Source organism: Myotis myotis, unplaced genomic scaffold (genome assembly GCF_014108235.1).
Source record: "Myotis myotis isolate mMyoMyo1 unplaced genomic scaffold, mMyoMyo1.p scaffold_m19_p_4, whole genome shotgun sequence".
Lineage (NCBI taxonomy): Eukaryota > Metazoa > Chordata > Mammalia > Chiroptera > Vespertilionidae > Myotis > Myotis myotis.
In genome coordinates, this window is record NW_023416346.1 from 9,687,563 (window position 1) to 9,705,098 (window position 17,536).

Sequence of the window (17,536 nt, forward strand, 5' to 3'; positions counted from 1 at the left end):
GACTCAAGTTTTGTAGCTTAGATCTTATACCTCCTTTTATTGAAAATATGTTTTTATTGATTTTGAAAGAGAGAGGGGGGCAGAGAGAGAGAGAAAAAAACATCCATGTGAGAAACATTGATCATGGACGGTTGCCTCTGGTATGCACCCTGACCAGGGATTGAACCCACAACCTGGGCATGTGTTTTGACCTAGAATCAAACCGGTGACCTTTTGGTGCACAGGATGATACTCAACTAACTCAGTCCCACCGGCCAGGGTTCATGCCTTCTTTTGGGGTTGGGAGGAGTGAGGGAGGCCCACAGAGGCCCCAGGGAGAAGACCTCAGAGGGGAGCCCGGTGCATTCTCCTGGTCCTAATGATGCTGACTCCCTGTAGGACCATGGGTAAACTGCCTCCCTGGGCCTCCACTGCTCCAACTGGGAAATGGGCTTGCCCAGTGGTTCCTAGTCTAGGCTGTGTATCAGAATCACTTGAGGGAGTTTTGAAAATATATTCCTGAGTTGCAACCCCAGGATTCTGGAGCTCTGGGGTGGAGTCTGGGAAACATTTATTTTTTCAAAGTCCACAAGAGATTCTGACGCTCACCCAGTTTGGGAAACCCAGGAAATGTAGCTAGAGCCTTTCCAGTTCCAATCCTAAGTCCTAGGGCAGTGATGGCGAACCTATGACACGCGTGTCAGAGGTGACACGCGAACTCATTTTTTTGGTTGATTTTTTCTTCGTTAAATGGCATTTAAATATATAAAATAAATATCAAAATATAAATCTTTGTTTTACTATGGTTGCAAATATCAAAAAATTTCTATATGTGACACGGCACCAGAGTTAAGTTAGGGTTTTTCAAAATGCTGACACGCCGAGCTCAAAAGGTTCACCATCACCCTGGCTGGTTTGGCTCAGTGGATAGAGCGTCGGCCTGCAAACTGAGGGGATCCCAGGTTCGATTCCGGTCAAGGGCATGTGCCTTGGTTGCGGGCACATCCTCAGTAGGGAGTGTGCAGGAGGCAGCTGGTCGATGTTTCTCTCATTGATGTTTCTGACTCTCTATCCCTCTCCCCTCCTCTCTGTGAAAAATCAAAATATATTTTTTTAAAAAAAGGTTCACCATCACTGCCCTAGGGTCTCTGAGGGTGCCCCAGGCTCCAAATCTGAGAGAGCCAGCTCCACTTGCTGCCCCTTCAACTGGCTCAGTCCTTGCACTACCCACGAAAAATCATCAGGTGCAACTCTTTCCACTGAGGGAGAGTCAGGTCCCAAGCGCCACCCCGTACCCAGCATCTGGAAGGATATTCTAGGCCTGAGAAATAGGGTAGGTTTCCCCCCAAATCTCTATGAACAATCCTACACCTGGGAACTCCTCTCTGACTCTCTCAAAGCCCTTTCTGGCATCTCACTGGGGAGGCTGTAGGTTTTATCAATCTGGGAAATGGGCACATAAACAATGGCCCCACCCCTACCAGGAACCAGGATAACTAAAAGAGAAAGCACTTCGAAGCAATTCAAGCCTCTTCACATGGATGATACAAATATTTTTTAAAAGCCCCTCTGCCCAGAATGGGCCACTGGGTCCTAAGGATGGCGATTCAATAAAGGCCTCAGCCGTCTGAGGAAGTTGACAGGCACACAGAAGGGCACACAGAAGTCTTAACATGTGGACTAAAATGTTTCAACGCTTTAATTGAAGCTCAGGACTCTCCACCCCCCCTTTTCTCACACACACACACACACACACACTCCCCTGACAACTACCAACCCTGTCCTCTCTGGGCCAATTATAGGCGAGTACTATGCAAAGAGAAGCAAGTCACTTGTGCCTACCCCTGAGCCGGCTGGGCAGTGGAGGCGGGCCTCTCACGCCTCATGCTGCTGTGAATCACATGGCCCAGCACCCGCCTTGCCAGGGCCTGAGTAATTCCTCCGCCTCCTCTTTAGGTTTTCCTCTTATTTTAAAAAAATAAATTTCATTCTGCAGGCCTTGCAAACCAGTATCTCCTAGATGCCTCATGGCATTCTCTACATCAGTGGTTCTCAACCTTCTGGCCCTTTACATACAGTTCCTCATGTTGTGACCCAACCATAAAATTATTTTCGTTGCTACTTCATCACTGTCATGTTGCTACCGTGATGAATCGTCATGTAAATATCTGATAGGCAGGATGGTCTTAGGCGACCCCTGTGAAAGGGTCGTTCGACCGCCAAAGGGGTCGCGACCCACAGGTTGAGAACCGCTGCTCTACATGAAGAAACCGAGGCTCAGATAAAGGAAGTCACTCACCCAGGGCCACACAGTGAGTCAGTTATGGATGGCTGGCTGGGAGGCTAGGTCCTTCCCTGACACCCTTCTTAATCCCAATCCTCATCTTGGAGTTAAAAAAAAAAAGACACCCACTAATGACAGAGGCAGGGACTTCACTGGGAAAAGGATCCTGGAAAGTTTTGGGGGGGAAGGGAGCAGTTCAGGGTGGGTATCATGATGGGTAATTTGAAAGGACTGGTGGAGGGTGAAGGCAACTCAGAATCACCACTGTGTACTGATCAGAGGTCAGGGACCAGCGTTCTAGACGCCGCCCAGCTACTGACTTGCAGACCAAGCATATCTGAAGGGCAGGAATTCCGTTGTCCTTCTCTTAGACAATAGTTACTGAGGGTCTTCCATGTGCTCCCTTGGAATTGGTTGTCATTTGTTCAACAAGGATTTATTGAGCGCCTACTGTGTGCCAGGCACTGCACTAGTCTTGGGGCTACAAGTGTGAACAAAATAGATCCGATCCCCTTGCCCTCACGGAGCTCACATTCTAGTGGAGGAAGATGGACAATAAACAAGTAGTACAATGAGATCACCGCGGACTGTACTGAGTACAGGGACGGGAGTGCGCTGGCAACGGCAATGGAGACTCACAAGTGCCCCTACTTAAGTGGTCAGGGAAGGTCTCTCGGAGGAGGTGACATCTGAGCTGAGACCTGAAAGATGAGGAACAAGCCAGGTGGAAAGCAGGGGTAAGAGCTGCCAGGCAGAGGGAAAAGCAGATGCAAAGGTCCTGAGGTGGGAGTGCTTGTGGCACGTTTTGGGATTGGAAAGAAGGCGCTGCAGTAAAGTGGGTGAGTAGCCTGCTCCACCCAGTGTATCGGGGGAGTTTGGAAAGTGGCAGGAGCCACATGTAGGGAAGGGGGTTAAAGGCCATTGTCAGCTGGATATCTCTAGCCCACACCCAGGGAGCCCCTGAAAAATACCAGAGGTTCCATGACTAGCCCAAGGTCATAACAGTAGCAAGGAATCCAACTTGCCTGGGGTTTTTTGTTTGTTTTTTTAAATCCTCACCCGAGGATATTTTTCCACAGATTTTAGAGAGTGGAGAGAGAGGGAAAGACAGAGAAACATCAATGTGAGAGAAACACATCAACTGTTGCGGTTGCCTTCTGCATGCGCCCTGAAGGACCCGGGCCAGGAAGGAGCCTGCAACCGAGCGAGGTACATGCCCTTGACAGGAATTGAACCTGGGACCCTTCAACCACAGACTGATCCTCTAGGCCAGTGGTTCTCAACCTTCCTAATGCCGTGACCCTTTCATACAGTTCCTCATGTTGTGGTGACCCCCAACCATAAAATTATTTTCGTTGCTACTTCCTAACTGTAATTTTGCTACTGTTATGAATTGTAATGTAAATATCTGATATGCAGGATGTATTTTCATTGTTACACATTGAACATAATTAAAGCATAGTGATTAATCACAAAAACAATATGTAATTATATATGTGTTTTCCGATGGTCTTAGGAGACCCCTGTGAAAGGGTCGTTCGACCTCCAAAGGGGTCTCGACCCACAGGTTGAGAACCGTTGCTCTATGCACTGAGCCAAATCGCCTAGGGCTCTTGCCTGGGTTTTGATGCTTCGCTACTGCTACCTGGTGCTGCAATCCCAGAGACCTGTGGAGCCTGGAAACTCAGGTTCCTACGGGGATGTTCCCAGATGGGGAGGCCCTGCTGGACTCCTCAGACACTGAGTTCTGGGCAGTGCAAAGGCGTCCCCAGGCAGTGGTCTGTGACCTACCCAAGAGCTGCTCCACTGCCGAAAATCCAAGTTCAAGCATCCTGATTTCTCCTCACAAACAACCTTGGAGCCTTGCAGCTCTCCAGCTGGGTGCAACTGGCTTATTCCTGCCCTTACCTTTCTGCTGTTTCCCTACCCACCAGCCCCTCCAGCCCGACCCCCAGGCTCACCTTGTCCACCTTTCTCTCTCATCAGCACCTTCCATTCCCTCCTTCCCTTGTCCTCCCGCCACACACACCTGGCAAAACCCCAACCTTGGATCAATCCGCCATCCTTTTTTTTTTTTTCCACTCATACTCCAGAGCTGCTAACAGTACAGAAGAAAATCACATAAGCAGAAGGCTTGGCATTACTTACATGGTCTCCAACCTCAGTTTGGGGGAAGCAGAAAGAGCACAGACTTTGGACTCAAATAGATCTGGTTTGGAATCCTGGCCCCGTACTAGCTGTGTGACCTTGGGCAAGTTACTTAAACTCCTCTGAGCCTCGCCTACGAAATGGGGCTAATGATACTTACTTCACAGGAGGCTCCTGAAGATGAAATGCGAATCCATGTAAAGCACCCAGCCCGGTGCCTGGCACAATGTAGGCGCTTGGCAAATGGGAGACTCCTTTTCTCCTGTTCCCCCAAACCCCGGTTCCCCAACCAAACCCCCCTTACTGCCTTGCCATCCTGCCCCTTTTTCTTGGTGTGCTCCCTCTCCCATTAGCTTCATCAGATAAAATAGAAGGGAGTCGGAGGGGTTGAGGGGGCGCAGGGGCCAGAGAAAAGGCTGGAGACAGAGGTTGAAAGGACTGGATGAAGGCCTAGGAGGGAGGGAAGGGGTTGGAGGTTGAGAAGACTCCAAGGGCTTAGGGTGAGCGGGCCGGCCCCGAGGTGGAGCTTGGAGAGCCCGAGAACGAGAACCCCCTCCCAGCACCAGGCCCGCGGCCGGGCTCCCATGCTCTCTCGATCACTCACCAGGCCGGGGCTGCGAGCCCTCCAGGTGGTAGGAGAAGCGCAGGGCCCGGTGGTGCTGCGGGCTGGGGCCGCAGGGCAAGACCCGGGGGCCTGGAGTCGCGCCGAGGCCAGCGTCCGAGGGTCCGGCAAACGGGGGCTCCAGGGCTCCGCCGAGAGCCAAGCCCGAGTCCCTGAGCACCGGCGGTCCAGGCTCCGAGACTCCGGGGTCCGAGTCGGCACAGGCCGGTGGAGCGGCGCCGGGGGGGTTCACGGCCGGGTGTTCGGGCTCAGAAGGCCCGGCGCCCCCCAGGGCTCGGTGGCCGTGCATGGTCCGGGCCTGGGCGCGGGGCCCGGGCTCCCCGCTTGGCTCCAGCTCCTGGGGTGGAGGCGCGGGCTGAGGAGGCCCGGCGCCCGGCAAAGCAGCGGCTTCAGGCTCGGGGGGCGGGGCTGCGGGTTCAGCCCCACTGCGGAGCCTCGAGTCCCCAGCCCGGGCCCGGGCCAGCGGCCGTGGCAGCGGTGGCAGTACCAGCAGCAGCCGCGGCCACCGCCGCTGCCGTGCCTGGCATCGCCGGCCCGGGCCCCGCGCTGGGAGTGGGCTCGGCGGGGCCGGGGGCCCTCGGGGGAGCGCTGTCTATGCGGCAGCGGCCGGGCGAGGGTCGGGGCTGCGCGGGGCGCGGGCTCCCCCGCAGGCGGCGAGCCACTTCCGAGGCCCCGGGGCGAGTCGGGCTGGTTGGAGAGCGGGGTCTCTTCTTTCTCCCCGAATGGGAATCGATCTGGGCTCCCCTGGCTGGTCGGAGAGGGTTCTTCCTCCCGCCGCAGCGGAGGCTGGGGGGCGGAGGGGCGGGCAGGGGGAGGGAGGGAGGGGGGGAGGACGGCGGAGGCGGGGGGCGCGCGTGTGCGCCTCGCGTTCAGGCTGCGGGGCTCGCCCTCGGCCAATCCGTCCGGAAGATGCTCCAGCCGCGGGGGCAGGGGAGAGGCCAGGGCCTGGCTCCACCGTCCTCCCCAGCCTCGACCTGGGTCTCCGCGGCGGCGGGCGGGAAGGAGCCCGGGGAAGGGGGGTGGGGAGGCGGGAGCAGCGTCTGAGGCAGCCGCAGGCACAGCGGCGCTGGGACCCAGTTACCCGGGCCCCGCCCCCTCGCTGGGATTGGCTCTTGGCCACGCCCCCTCACTGGGGGCCGCCTCACTTCTCGCAGAGACCGCCTCCAAGTTCCTCCCCCCCCTTGAAAATTCCCCCTCTGCCTGTCTTCCCCATCCGCTCCTGGTCCCACACAGGCAAGTCTCCTGGCTCAACCCCCAAATCTGCCTTTCTGTCCCATCTCAGGTCTTCCTCCCCTCCACTTGTCCTTCAATGTCTTTTCCAGAAGCTTTGCCACATGTTCCAGAGTTTCCCTATGGCTTGGCTCCTAGAGGGCTTGTCTTTGATACTCTTCACTCTGCTTGGAGGACCGGACCTCATGGTCGATTACTTCGCCCCTTTCTTGCCAATAGCCTCAGTTCCCAGGATTGTCGCATACGCCTGGCAACATCCCAACCTTGGGTCAGTCCAAGCAGCTAAACACTGCTGGAGAAAAGCAGCCAACCTCATAAATTTGTGCCACTATAAACTCTTGGTCCCTAGCTTCCACTGGGCCCTCAGTGCTGACCTACAACTCTGTGCCCCTAGGCAGCTCTCCCTCCCTTTCTATAGCAGCCATTTCAAACCTCCCCTCCTCACACACCAAGTTCTTCATCAGCCCCCTGACTCTCAGCAGATGACCACCCCTCCTTCTTCGCAGAGTCACCAAAAAGGTTTTTGACTTTTTGCCACCAAACCTACCGAGTCTGTCCCTTGCTCCTTCCCATCAGCATCTAAACATACCCAGGTCTCTTCCTTCTCAAAACAAATAAATTACCACAAAGTCTCCCTCTCCAACAACCTCCCTCTCTTCTCTATAAACTTCTCAAGAGTCGCCTACACTTAACTGTCTTAATTTTCCCACTTCCCACTTATCTTTCAACCCACTCCAATCTGCCTCCACGACTTGCCTGATACTGCTCTCTCATCAAGGTCTGTGTGGCCTGTGTCACTAAACCCAACAGAATCTTTTTAAAAATATGTATCTTTATTGATTTCAGAGAGGAAGGGAGAGGGGGAGAGAGAGAGATAGAAACATCAATGATGAGAGAGAATCATGGATCGGCTGCCTCCTGCATGACCCACACTGGGGATCGAGCCCACAACCCAGGCATGTGCCCTGACCAGGAATCGAACCATGACCTCCTGGTTCATAGGTCAACGCTCAACCACTGAGACACACCCGCTGGGTCCCAACAATCTTTTCAGAGGTAATCCTACTTGACTTTTTGGTAGCATTTGACCCTGGTGACCACTCCCTCCTCCTTAAGCCACTTCCATGACACCACAGTCTCATTTTTTCTCCTACTTTTTTGTAATTCCTTTTTACTTTCTAGGATCTTCTTCGTCTACCCTTGAAATGATGGTGCTCTTTAGGGCTTTGGCTTGAGCGCTCTTGTCTTCTTTCACATCGGCTCCCATGGCTTCAATGATCATCTCTTTGTAGATGACTCCCAAATTGATGCCCCAAGTGCAGATCTTTCTTTTTTTTTAACTCATTTTTTCTATCAATACCCAGTGATAGTTATTTTTAAAAATATATATTTTATTTTTTTACAGAGAAGAAGGGAGAGGAATAGAGTTAGAAACATCAATCAGATGCCTCCTACACAGCCACTACTGGGGATGTGCTCGCAACCAAGGTACATGCCCTTGACTGGAATCGAACCTGGGACCCTTCAGTCCGCAGGTCAACGCTTTATCCACTGAGCCAAACCAGTTAGGGCCAGATATTTCTCTTTTTTTAAAAAGAAATGTTTTTATTGTCGATAATATTACAGATATCTCCCATTTTCTTCCCCTCCCCTCCCCTGCTCCCAGCCTCTCCCCACCCCAGGTCTTCACCACCCAATTGCTGGTGTCCATGGGCTATGTATAGAAGTTCTTTGGTTTATCTCTTCTTGTTCTCCCAAACCCACATTGAGGTATGTCAGTCTGTCCTATACCTCCCTGCTTTGGGTCTTATTTTGTTGGTCAATTCCTTTTGTTCATTAGATTCCACAAATAAGTGAGATCATGTGATATTTGTCTCAGATATTTCTCTTGACCTATGCATTCAACTAGTTACTAGACAGCTCTACCTGATACCTCAGAGACACCCCAAACCTTAGTTTCTCCCCAACTTAACGCATTCTCTTCCCAACCTTTGTCCTTTGTATTTTGCCTTAGTGACTGATCCCAGTCAAAGCAAAAACCTGAGCTATACTCCTGATTCTTCTCTCTGCTCCATCTGCTGCAATCACCAAGTCCCACCTTTTCTTTTAAATCCTCCCTGAGGATATCTTTTCCATTGATTTTTAGAGAGTGTGTAAGGGAGGGGGAGAGACAGAGAGAGAAACATCGATTGGTTGCCTTCCGCACACACCTGGACTGGGACCTGGGCCAGGGATGGATTCTGCAACTGAGGTAGGTGCCCTTGACGGGAATGGAACCCGGGACCCTTCAGTCCACAGGCCAATTCTCTATGCACTGAGCCAAACTGGCGATGGCAAGTCTCATCATTTTAACCTCCTGAATATCTCCCAAATTTATTTCCATAGTTCTCTTCATTTCTGCTGCCACTTCCCGAGGCTAGGCCAGCATCATTTCTAACCTGCAATGCTGTCCCTGCCTTCCCATTGCATGCCTGTTGCCTGCAATCTATTCTCTACACTGTAGGCAGTTGATATTTTGAAAAGTTAAACCAAATCATATCACTTTGATGTTGAGAACCTTTCAATGATCCCCTTTGACTCAAAAGGAAAGTTACCTTCCACAACAGGGAAGGTTAAGCTGCGCCCTGCATGGTCTGGCCCTTGCCAGGCTGTCTAGACTCCAAGCAAGTGCAAGCTAAAATTCTCAGACTGACTTAGTCTCCCTAGCCTCTGGGTCTTTGTGTATGCTGTTGCCTCTGCGTGAAACTCTCTCCACATCTCACTTCATTTGTTCTTCAGATCTCCACTCATTTTTAAAAATATCTTTGTATTGATTTCAGAGAGGAAGGGAGAGGGAGGGAGAGAGAGAGAAACATCAATGATGAGAAAGAATCACTGATAGTCTGCCTCTTGCACGCCCCACACTGGGGATCAAGCCCGCAACCCAGCCATGTGGCCTGAGCGGGAATTGAACCATGATCTCCTGGTTCATAGGTCAATGCTGAACCACTGAGTCATGTTTGACTGGGCACCACACATTTTATGAGTGTCTTTTGAGCACACAGTATGGGCCAGGAACCATGTGTAGTGCTAGTTACACGGTAGTGAATAAGACAGACATGAATAAGACTGTGGTGAATAGCCCTGGCCAGATGGATAGCTCATTTGATAGGAGCATCGTCCCAATACAAGGTTGTGGGTTCGATCCTTGGTCAGGGCACATGCAAGAATCAACCAATGAATGTATAAATAAGTGGGACAACAAATTGATGTCTCTCTCTCTCTCCCTTCATCTCTCTCTAAAATCAATAAATAAAATAAAATTTTAAAAGGCTCTGGTAAGCCCTGGCAGGTTTGGCTCAATGGATAGAGCATCGGGGTCCCAGGTTCGATTCAGGTCAGGGGCATGTGCCCGGGTTGTGGGCTCAGAGATTCTCTCTCATCATAGATGTTTCTGTCTTCTTCTCCCTCTCCCTTCCTCTCTGAAAACAATAAAAATATATTTTAAAAAAAGACTGTGGTGAACAAACTTGGCCCTTGCATTTTACAGTCTGGTGCTGGAGGGACCATGAAGTAAACACACATAGTGATAACACATAAACATGCATAATTACCAATTGTGATCCTATATAATAAAAGGGTAATATGCAAATTGACTGAACGGCAGAATGACCAATCGCTATGACATGTACTGACCATCATGGGGCACATGTTCAATGCAGGATCTGCCCCCAGCCTGCAGGCCCCAATTGCCCGATTGAAGCCTCCTGGCCAACCTCTCAGCCCCTTCCCCTGGAGGGCAGGCTCTGATTGCCCAATGAGGAACGGGGAACCAGGGGTGGGTGGTGGCAGAAGGACCCCGCCCTGCTGGTTGCCCCACACACAGAGGGCAACTGGTGTCAGGGGAAGGGCTGGTGAGTGGGTGGGAATGGCCAACATCTCAGTCCCTCCCCTGGCTGGCAGGCTCCAATTGCCCCATGGTGAACAGGGAAGGGGGGTGGTGGCAGGGGGCAGGGCCAGCTGCCAGCAGCTGGGCAAGATGGCCCTGATCGCAGGCCAGCCCTAGGGACCATACCCGTGCACAAATTTCGTGCGCCGGCCTCTGGTAAGGCTATAAAGGGACAGAACAAGGTGATAGGAAAGAGATAGTTAAGCTGAGACACGAAGGAGTGGGAGTTAGCAGATGATGAGTGGAGGCAAGAGTGTTGCAGGCAGAGGACAAAGCAAGTGGGAAGGCCCTGGGGATTGGTATACTTAGGAACTGTAGGAAGGCCAGTGTGTCTGGAGCATAGTGAGCTGAGGCCAAGAGGGGTAGGATATGAGGTAGAAGAGGTAGGTGGGAGCCAGATTACATAGGGCTTTATTGACATGGTAAAGAAGAAGGGGTCTTATTCTATGAGCAACCAAAAGCTATTGAAACAGTGCTTTTAGCCCTAGCTTATTTGGCTCAGTGGATAGAGCGTCAGCCTGCGAATTAGAGGGTCCTGGGTTCAATTCCAGGCAAGTGCACATGCCTGGGTTGTGGGCTAGATCCCCAGTGTGAGGCATGCAGGAGGCAGCCAATCAATGATTCTCTCTCATCGATGTTCCTGTCTCCCTCTCCTTCTCCCTTCCTTTCTGAAATCCATAAAAATATATTTAAAAAGACAAACAGTGCTTTTAAATGTGGATCAATTTGCAAAAGGTACTTAAGTCAATTTGAGAAAATATCAAAATGTATCATAGTCTTCTCAGGAAGGGTATGTTTTATGAAACTTTTGTTTCAGTTTGTATCATAGGTGAAGTGAATCACGATGAAATAGTATCTCTTTTATAGATAAATGCCGAATACGCTACACTGAAAGGTTTTAAGCTTGGGATTGACATGGTATAGTTAATGTTTAAAAAAATTACTTTGGCCCGGCTAGCGTGGCTCAGTGATTGAGCGTCGACCTATGAACCAGGAGATCATGGTTCGATTTCCGGTCGGGGCACATGCTCAGGTTGCAGGCTTGACCCCCAGTTTTGGGTGTGCAGGAGGCAGCTGATCCATGATTCTCTCTTATCATTGATGTTTCTCTCTCTCCCTCTTCCTTCCTCTCTGAAATCAATAAAAACATATTTTAAAAAATTACTTTGGCTGCTGTGAAGTGCACTGGAGGTGGACAACCCTGGGACCCACCTTCAATCAGATGATGGTGAGTGGAATAAGGTGGGTTGGTGGAGATGGACAGAGGTAAACAGATTTGAGAGCTATTTAGAATTGAAAGGGCTTGGTGTGGTGGCTTGCGGGTGGGAGAGAAAGGGAGAAATGAAAGATGCCACCCAGGATTCTGGTCACGTGGAGCCAGGTCATTCACTGAGGTGAGTAAGAGAGAAAGAGGGACAGGTTTTCAGAGAAGACCAAGAGTTTAGTTCCACATGCTGTTGAGATAGCCAAGTGGGGAAGTCAAGCCAGTAACAGTACATCCCAGAAGAGTGGTCAGGGTTTCATATATTAATGAGAGGTCAGTCGGAAACAGACCACAGAGAAAGGATGAGGACCCTTGACTGAGCTCCAAGGAACTCCAACGTTAGAGGTTGGGCGGAGAAGCAGGAGGTGGCAAAGGGACTGAGAAAGAGGTAAAGAGATAAGGACACACTGGACGCAGCGGTTGCCAACCGGTGGTCCTTGAGGTCCGAAAGGTTGGCGACCGCTGCACTGGAGGGTATGTTGGTGATGTTTCAAGAGTGCTGAGAAGTCAACAAGATGAATTAAAAAGGGTCCATTGGGCCCAACCAGCGTGGCTCCGTGGTTGAGCGTTGACCTGTGAACCAAAGGTCACAGTTCTATTACCGGTCAGGACACATGCCCAGATTTCGGGCTCGGTCCCCAGTTTGGGGTGCACAGGAGGCAGCTGATCGATGATTCTCTCTCATCATTGACGTTTTTCTCTCTCTTTCCCTTTCCCTTCCTCTCTGAAATCAATAAAAAAATATATTTTAAAAAAGGGTCCATTGGATATGGCAGTATGGATATTGGTAATGATCTTGATAGAAGTAGTTTTGGAGGAGTGGTAGGGTAAACACCAGAATGAATGAAGACCGAACAGATGCACCATTGATGGGAGTGTAAATTGATACAACCATTTTAGAAATAGTTGGATGTTTTCTAGTAAAGTTGAATGATGCACGTACGCTATGAGCCAGCAATTATAGGTATAAACCACAGAGCAGTGGTCCTCACAGTGCGTTCAGGGGATCCTGGGAACGGGGAAGGGGTGGTAAGGCAGGGAGCTCAAACCATGATACTGGTAGGATGTTATTTGTTTCTTTTACTCTCATTTTCTCAAGAATGTGGAGTGGAGTTTTCCAGAGACTGCATGGCATGTGACAGCACAACAGATCGAATGCAGAAGCAGATATGAGAATCCAGCTGCCTTCTATTAAGCAATACAGTAGAGATTTGCAAAAAATGTAAAACATTGCCACTCTTCTCACTAAATTATTTTCATTTTGGAAAATATAGTTATTTTTCATGAACGTGTTATTTGTGTTAAATGTAACAGGCTTTATTGTTATTAAAAATTTAATATAGCCCTAACCGGTTTGGCTCAGTGGATAGAGCGCCGGCCTGCGGGCTGACGGGTCCCAGGTTCGATTCCGGTCAAGGGCACGTACCTTGGTTGTGGGTACATCCCCAGTAGGGGGTATGCAGGAGGCAGCTGATTGATGTTTCTCTCTCATCGATGTGTCTAGCTCTCTATCCCTCTCCCTTCCTCTCTGTAAAAAATCAATAAAATATATTTTAAAATGTTTAAATATATTTAAGCTTTCTCAGTTTTCATTTCTAATACAGCAAATATCAATTGATATAATCCACAGACCAAAGCTCTGTGGGTTCTACAGTATTTTTTTGTTGTGTGTCGATCCTCACCCAAGAATATTATTCCATTGATTTTTAGAGAGTGGAAGGGAGGGGGAGAAAGAGAGAGAAAGAGAGAAAGAAAGAGAGAGACAGACAGACAGACAGACAGACATCAATTGGGAGCCTGAAACCAAGATACATCGAAGCCAGGACACTTCAGTCCACGGACTGACCATCTATCCACTGAGCCAAATCAGCTAGGGCTGCAATGATTTTTAAGAATGTCCTTAAAGGAAGTCCTGGACTAAGAAGCCTGAGAAACACTTCCCTAGAGAAATCTTGCACGTGTTTACTGGGAGACACTGTAAGAATATTCACCAAAGCCTGTTTTTAACTGCAAGAAATGCAAACAAGAGTATGGGATGAATAAATTGAGACATATATGGAATACTGTATGGAAATAATGAATGAACTGTAGCCATATGTATCAACATGGATGAAACTCAGAAAACCCAATGCTGATGCAAAAAAGTCATTAAAATGTTTAAAGTGGAAAAACGAGTAAAATTACACAATTTATGGATGCAGTCATATGTTGTAAAACTACAGAGAAAAGCAAGGAATGAAAAATAAAATATGAATGCCCTAGCCTGTTTGGCTCAGTGGATAGAGCGTTGTCCTGCAGACTGAAGGGTCCCAGGTTCAAATCCGGTCAAGGGCATGTACCTTGGTTGAAGGCTCCTCCTGGCCCCACCCTGGTCAGGGCGCATGAAGGAGGCAACCAATTGATGTGTTTCTCTCACATCTATGTTTCTCTCTGTCTTTCCCTCTCTCTTCCACTCTCTCTAAAAAATCAATGGAAAAATATCCTCGGATAAGGATTAAAAAAAATAAAATAAAGCCCTAGCCAGTTTGGCTCAGTGGATAGAGCATCAGCCTGCAGACTGAAGGGTCCCAGGTTCAATTCTGGTCAAGGGCACATGCCTGGGTTGCGGGCTTGATCCCCAGGGTGGGGCGGCATGCAGGAGGCAGGTGATCAATGATTTTCTCTCATCACTCTCTCTCTCCCTCTCCCTTCCACTCTGAAATAAATAAAAATATATTTAATAAAATATTTTAGGATAATGGTTCTTCAGGGAGGGAAAGGAGGTGTGACTGGTTTGAGCTGACTACACAGGGGGGTTTGCCACTTGGAAATGATCAGTTTTTGTGGCTGGGTGATGGGTATACCGGTTATCCTTTATTATTTACTCAAACTGTGTATGTGTGTGTGTGTATATATATTCTAAAATGCATAATGTATATGATGAGAAAAAAATAAAATCAATTTAAAAGACAGGAAGAATTGGTTAGAGTGCGGGTGGGAGTGTAGTTTGTTAAGGTCCCTCCCCAAAGTCAGAGGGAACAGAACACTCCACCCGCCCCACTGAAGTGCAGCCAGGTGTGTAGGCAGTGCCCTTGAGAACCTGGCTGGGCATGGGCACAGAGTTCAGAGAGATAACGTGATGGTAGGAAGATGGTCAAAGAATAATATATTTTTTTTAAAATATATTTTATTGATTCTTTACAGAGAGGAAGGGAGAGAGATAGTTAGAAACATCGATGAGAGAGAACCATTGATCAGCTGCCTCCTGCACACCTCCCACTGGGGATGTGCCCGCAACCCAGGTACATGCCCTTGACCGGAATCGAACCTGGGACCCTTCAGTCCGCAGGCCGACGCTCTATCCACTGAGCCAAACCGGCTTCGGCAGAATAATATTTTAAATGATGGGAGATACTTGCCCGGCTGGTGTGGCTCAGTGGTTGAGCATCAACCCCAGCACATGCCCTGTTGCAGGCTCCATCCCCAATGGGAGCTTGTAGGAGGCAGCCTATTGGTGTTTCTCTCATTGATGTTTCTTTCCTTCCTTCTTCCTTCCTTTCTTTCTTTCTTCTTTCTTTCTTTCTTTCTTTCTTTCTTTCTTTCTTTCTTTCTTTCTTCTTCTTTCTTTCTTTCTTTCTTTCTTTCTTTCTTTCTTTCTTTCTTTCTTCTTTCTTTCTTTTTCTTTCTTCCTTTCTTTCTTTTTTCCTTCCTTCCTCCCTCCCTCCCTCCCTCCCTCCCCTCCCTCCCTCCCTCCCTTCCTTCCTTCCTTCCTCTTTCTCTCTCTCTTTCTCTCTCTTTCTCTCTCTCTCTCTTTCTCTCTTTCTTTCTTTCTTTTTGGTTTACCCTCACCCAGGGACATTTTTCCATTGATGGTTTTTAGAGAGTGGAAGGGAGGAGAGACAGAGAGAGAAAAACATCCATGTGTCTCTCTCACATAGGTTGGTTGCCTTCCGAATACACCCGATGTGGGGGTGGGGATTGAGCCTGCAACTTAGGTATGTGCCCTTCACTGGAATCGAACCCGGAACTCTTCAGTCCGCGTGCCGACACTATCCACTGAGCCAAACCGGGTAGGGCTCTTGATGTTTCATCTCTCTCTCCCTCTCCCTTCTTCTCTCTCTAAAATCAATGGAAACATATTTTAAAAAAAGATGGGAGGTACTAGACCACATTTGTTTGCTGCTGGGAACAATCCAGTAGAGAGGTAGAGGATGAAGGCCCAGAAGAGAAAGGGACTAACACCAGGGAAAGGAAGGGCTGGGATCTGGGGCACTGGGCCTCAGAGGAGCAGAGGTCCTGGGGCCTCTCCTTGTAACAGGAAGGAAAGAGGCAAGGAGCCCTGCAGACACTAGGAGGTTTAGAGATGCAGTGGTGAGTAGATGAGGGCCTTGCGACAATTCTCAAAGTGTGAGGGCTTCTATTTGTATCACTGAAGCATGAGGTAAGGTCATTTTCTATAGAGAGAACAGAAATATTAGCCTTTCTTAATAGCATGGTTGATAGACATTTGTGTGTCCTTTTTTAAAATATATTTCTATTGATTTCAGAGAGAGGAAGGGAGAGAGAGAGAGAAACATCAATGATGAGAGAGAATCATTGATCGGCTTCCTTCTGCACACCCCACACTGGGGATCCAGCCCGCAATCCAGGGCATGTGCCCTTGGCTGGAATCAACCCTTCAGTCTGCTGACCAACACTCTATCCACTGAGCCAAACCAGTTAGAGCTGATCCACTTTCTATAGATTTGCCTCTTCTGGACAGTTCATATAAATGGAATCATACAATATGTATCTTTTTGTGCCTGCCTTCTTTCACTTAGGATCATGTTTTCTTTTTTAAAAGATACTTTTTTATTGATTTCAGAGAGGAAGGGAGTGGGAGGGAAACATCAATGATGAGAAAGAATCACTGATTGGCTGCCTCTTCACACCCCACACTGGGGATCGAGTCTGTAATCCGGGCATGTGCCCTGGCCAGAAATTGAACCGTGACCTCCTGGTTCATAGGTCGATGCTCAACCACTGAGCCACATCAGCTGGGCTAGCTCTGCCCTTCTTGATCCTGCTCTCACTTTCACCACGTTGCCTATGTTTGCATCTAATTTATAGTTCTCATTTGGTCCGTGTCTCCGTCCTCACATATGTAAGACCACATGAACTCATTTGTTTTTGAATTTGTATGTTCCAGAATTTGTCTTGTCTGTTTCTCTTTGGCTCCTTGGCCTCTGTTCTGTCTGCCTCTCTGTCTTCATCACTCAACCCCTATTTATTTGATCTCTGGCTATCTCCCAGGCCTCCTCGATCTGCGTTGCTGCGTTCGTCTGTCTCTGCTCCTTACCTATCTTGTTCTATGCTCATCTTTCTATTCTACCTCTGTCCTTATGCGCCCCCCCCCTCAATATTTACATTCTTTGTCTCTTTTTCTCTCACACACACACATCCCTACGTTGGTCTTCTTGCTGCCTTTCCCCTATTTGATTCTCATTTCTCTACCAGCCCTTTTCTTTTTTAAATATTTTATTATTTATTTTCATTATTATTAAGTATTTAATCCTCACCTGAGGATATTTTCCCATTAATTTTTAGAGAGAGTGGGAGAGTTAGGGAAAGACAGAGAGAAACATCGATATGAGAGAAACACATCAACTGGTTGCCTCCTGCATGAGCTCTGACCAGGGCCTGGGCTGGGGAGGATTCTGCAACCCAGGTACATGCCCTTGACCAGAATCGAACCTTGAACCCTTAGGTCCACAGGCTGACACTCTATCCACTGTGCCAAACTGGCTAGGGCTCTACCACCCTTTTCTATCTTTGCTACCATCTTGTTGGGTTGCTCTCCTCATGTGTCTGAGCATTCCACGAGCTAACACGTGTACAGCTTCTAGAACCATGCCTCAGACACAACAAATGCTCAGAAGTCTTAGTTTCTAAATCATTAATCTCTTCCTCCTAATCTTCATCACCTTCTCTTTTCTTTGTCTATATAATCACAGTCATCCCCCCTACTCCACCCAGCTGTTATCATCTCTGTCTCTCTCTCTTCCCTCATCTTTTTTTTTTTAAAAGGCAGAATCTTTATATATATAGGTTGCCTCCCCTGAC

The 17,536-nt window shown here is 48.9% G+C and overlaps 1 protein-coding gene across 4 annotated transcripts in view; it reads right to left on the minus strand.

Annotated features, from left to right (window-relative positions):
• FGD1 (FYVE, RhoGEF and PH domain containing 1) overlaps positions 1–5,831 on the minus strand; it is a 40,251-nt gene extending 34,420 nt beyond the window's left edge. For 2 of the 4 annotated variants that reach the window (XM_036304712.1, XM_036304713.1), the window contains exon 1: positions 5,016–5,830. In XM_036304712.1, coding sequence (XP_036160605.1) covers positions 5,016–5,322 — 307 coding nt within the window. In that variant the 5' untranslated portion in view covers positions 5,323–5,830. Of the gene's footprint in view, positions 1–5,015 lie in introns of all 4 variants that reach the window. The other 2 variants (XM_036304709.1, XM_036304710.1) reach the window with 2 other exon arrangements.
• Between the last annotated feature and the right edge of the window lie 11,705 nt (positions 5,832–17,536).